The sequence below is a fragment of the Eimeria tenella genome, genomic scaffold, assembly GCF_000499545.2.
Source record: "Eimeria tenella Houghton genomic scaffold, Eth_scaff3238, whole genome shotgun sequence".
NCBI lineage: Eukaryota > Apicomplexa > Conoidasida > Eucoccidiorida > Eimeriidae > Eimeria > Eimeria tenella.
The window spans coordinates 2,211-3,059 of NW_013543079.1; the positions used below are offsets into that span (position 1 = coordinate 2,211).

The window sequence follows — 849 nt, forward strand, 5'->3', positions numbered from 1 at the left end:
TTGCACAGGGATGACGTGCTGCTGCTGCAGCTGCCGGGGGGCCCCCTCAGCAGCAGGGGCCCCCAAGTGGGTCGCAGCTTAAAAGAAGCAACAAAAGAAACGGGGGCCCTTTGCTTCTTAAGTGCAGATTTGTGAGACTTTGCTGCTTTTCTTTTTATTCTTTTTAGTCTTTTTATTCTTTTAATTCTTTTAATTTTGTTAATTCTTTTAATTCTTTTAATTCTGTTCATTCTTTTAATTTTTTTAATTCCTTTTATTCTTTTTATTCTTTTTAATCTTTTAATTCTTTTAATTCTGTTTATTCTTTTCATTCTGTTCATTCTTTTAATTCTTTTAATTCTTTTAATTGTTTTTGTTCTTTCAATTCTTTTAATTCTCTTGAATTGTTTTTAACTCTTTCGGGGTCTCTTGATCTCCTTTTGTCTGTTTTTCTTTTTTTATTAATGTCAACATTACAATTATTATTTACTATTGCTGGGTATGCGCTTCATCTTGCTGCTGCTGCTGCTGCTCCTGCTGCTGCTGCTGCTGCTGCTGCTGCAGGCGGCGCATGCGCGCGGACTACAGCAGCAACATAACAATAGCCCTTTTGGCCCACAGCTCTGAAGCCCGCCGCCACGCCTACCAAATCCTTATGACTCGTTTGGGGGGCCCCCTGGGGGCCCCCCTGGGGGCCCCCCCGGGGGCCCCCCTGGGGCCCCCCGTGGGGCCCCCCTTGGGGCCCCCTTCCTTGGGGGGCCCCATGGGGCCCCTCCCCATGGGGCCCCCTCCTTTAGGTGGGGGCCCCCCTATGAGGGTCCCCTTGGGGGGGCCCCCCGGAGGCCCCCTCGGGGGGCCCCCGGGGGGGCC

At 49.7% G+C, this 849-nt stretch overlaps 1 protein-coding gene across 1 annotated transcript in view; it reads left to right on the forward strand.

Moving 5' to 3' along the window:
• Positions 1–849, forward strand: part of ETH_00037400 (uncharacterized protein) — a gene marked incomplete at both ends in the record, with an annotated part of 4,198 nt that overhangs the window by 1,888 nt on the left and 1,461 nt on the right. The window contains 2 exons of the mRNA XM_013376224.1: positions 9–131; positions 544–847. Coding sequence (XP_013231678.1) covers positions 9–131; positions 544–847 — 427 coding nt within the window. The remainder of the gene's footprint in view (positions 1–8; positions 132–543; positions 848–849) is intronic.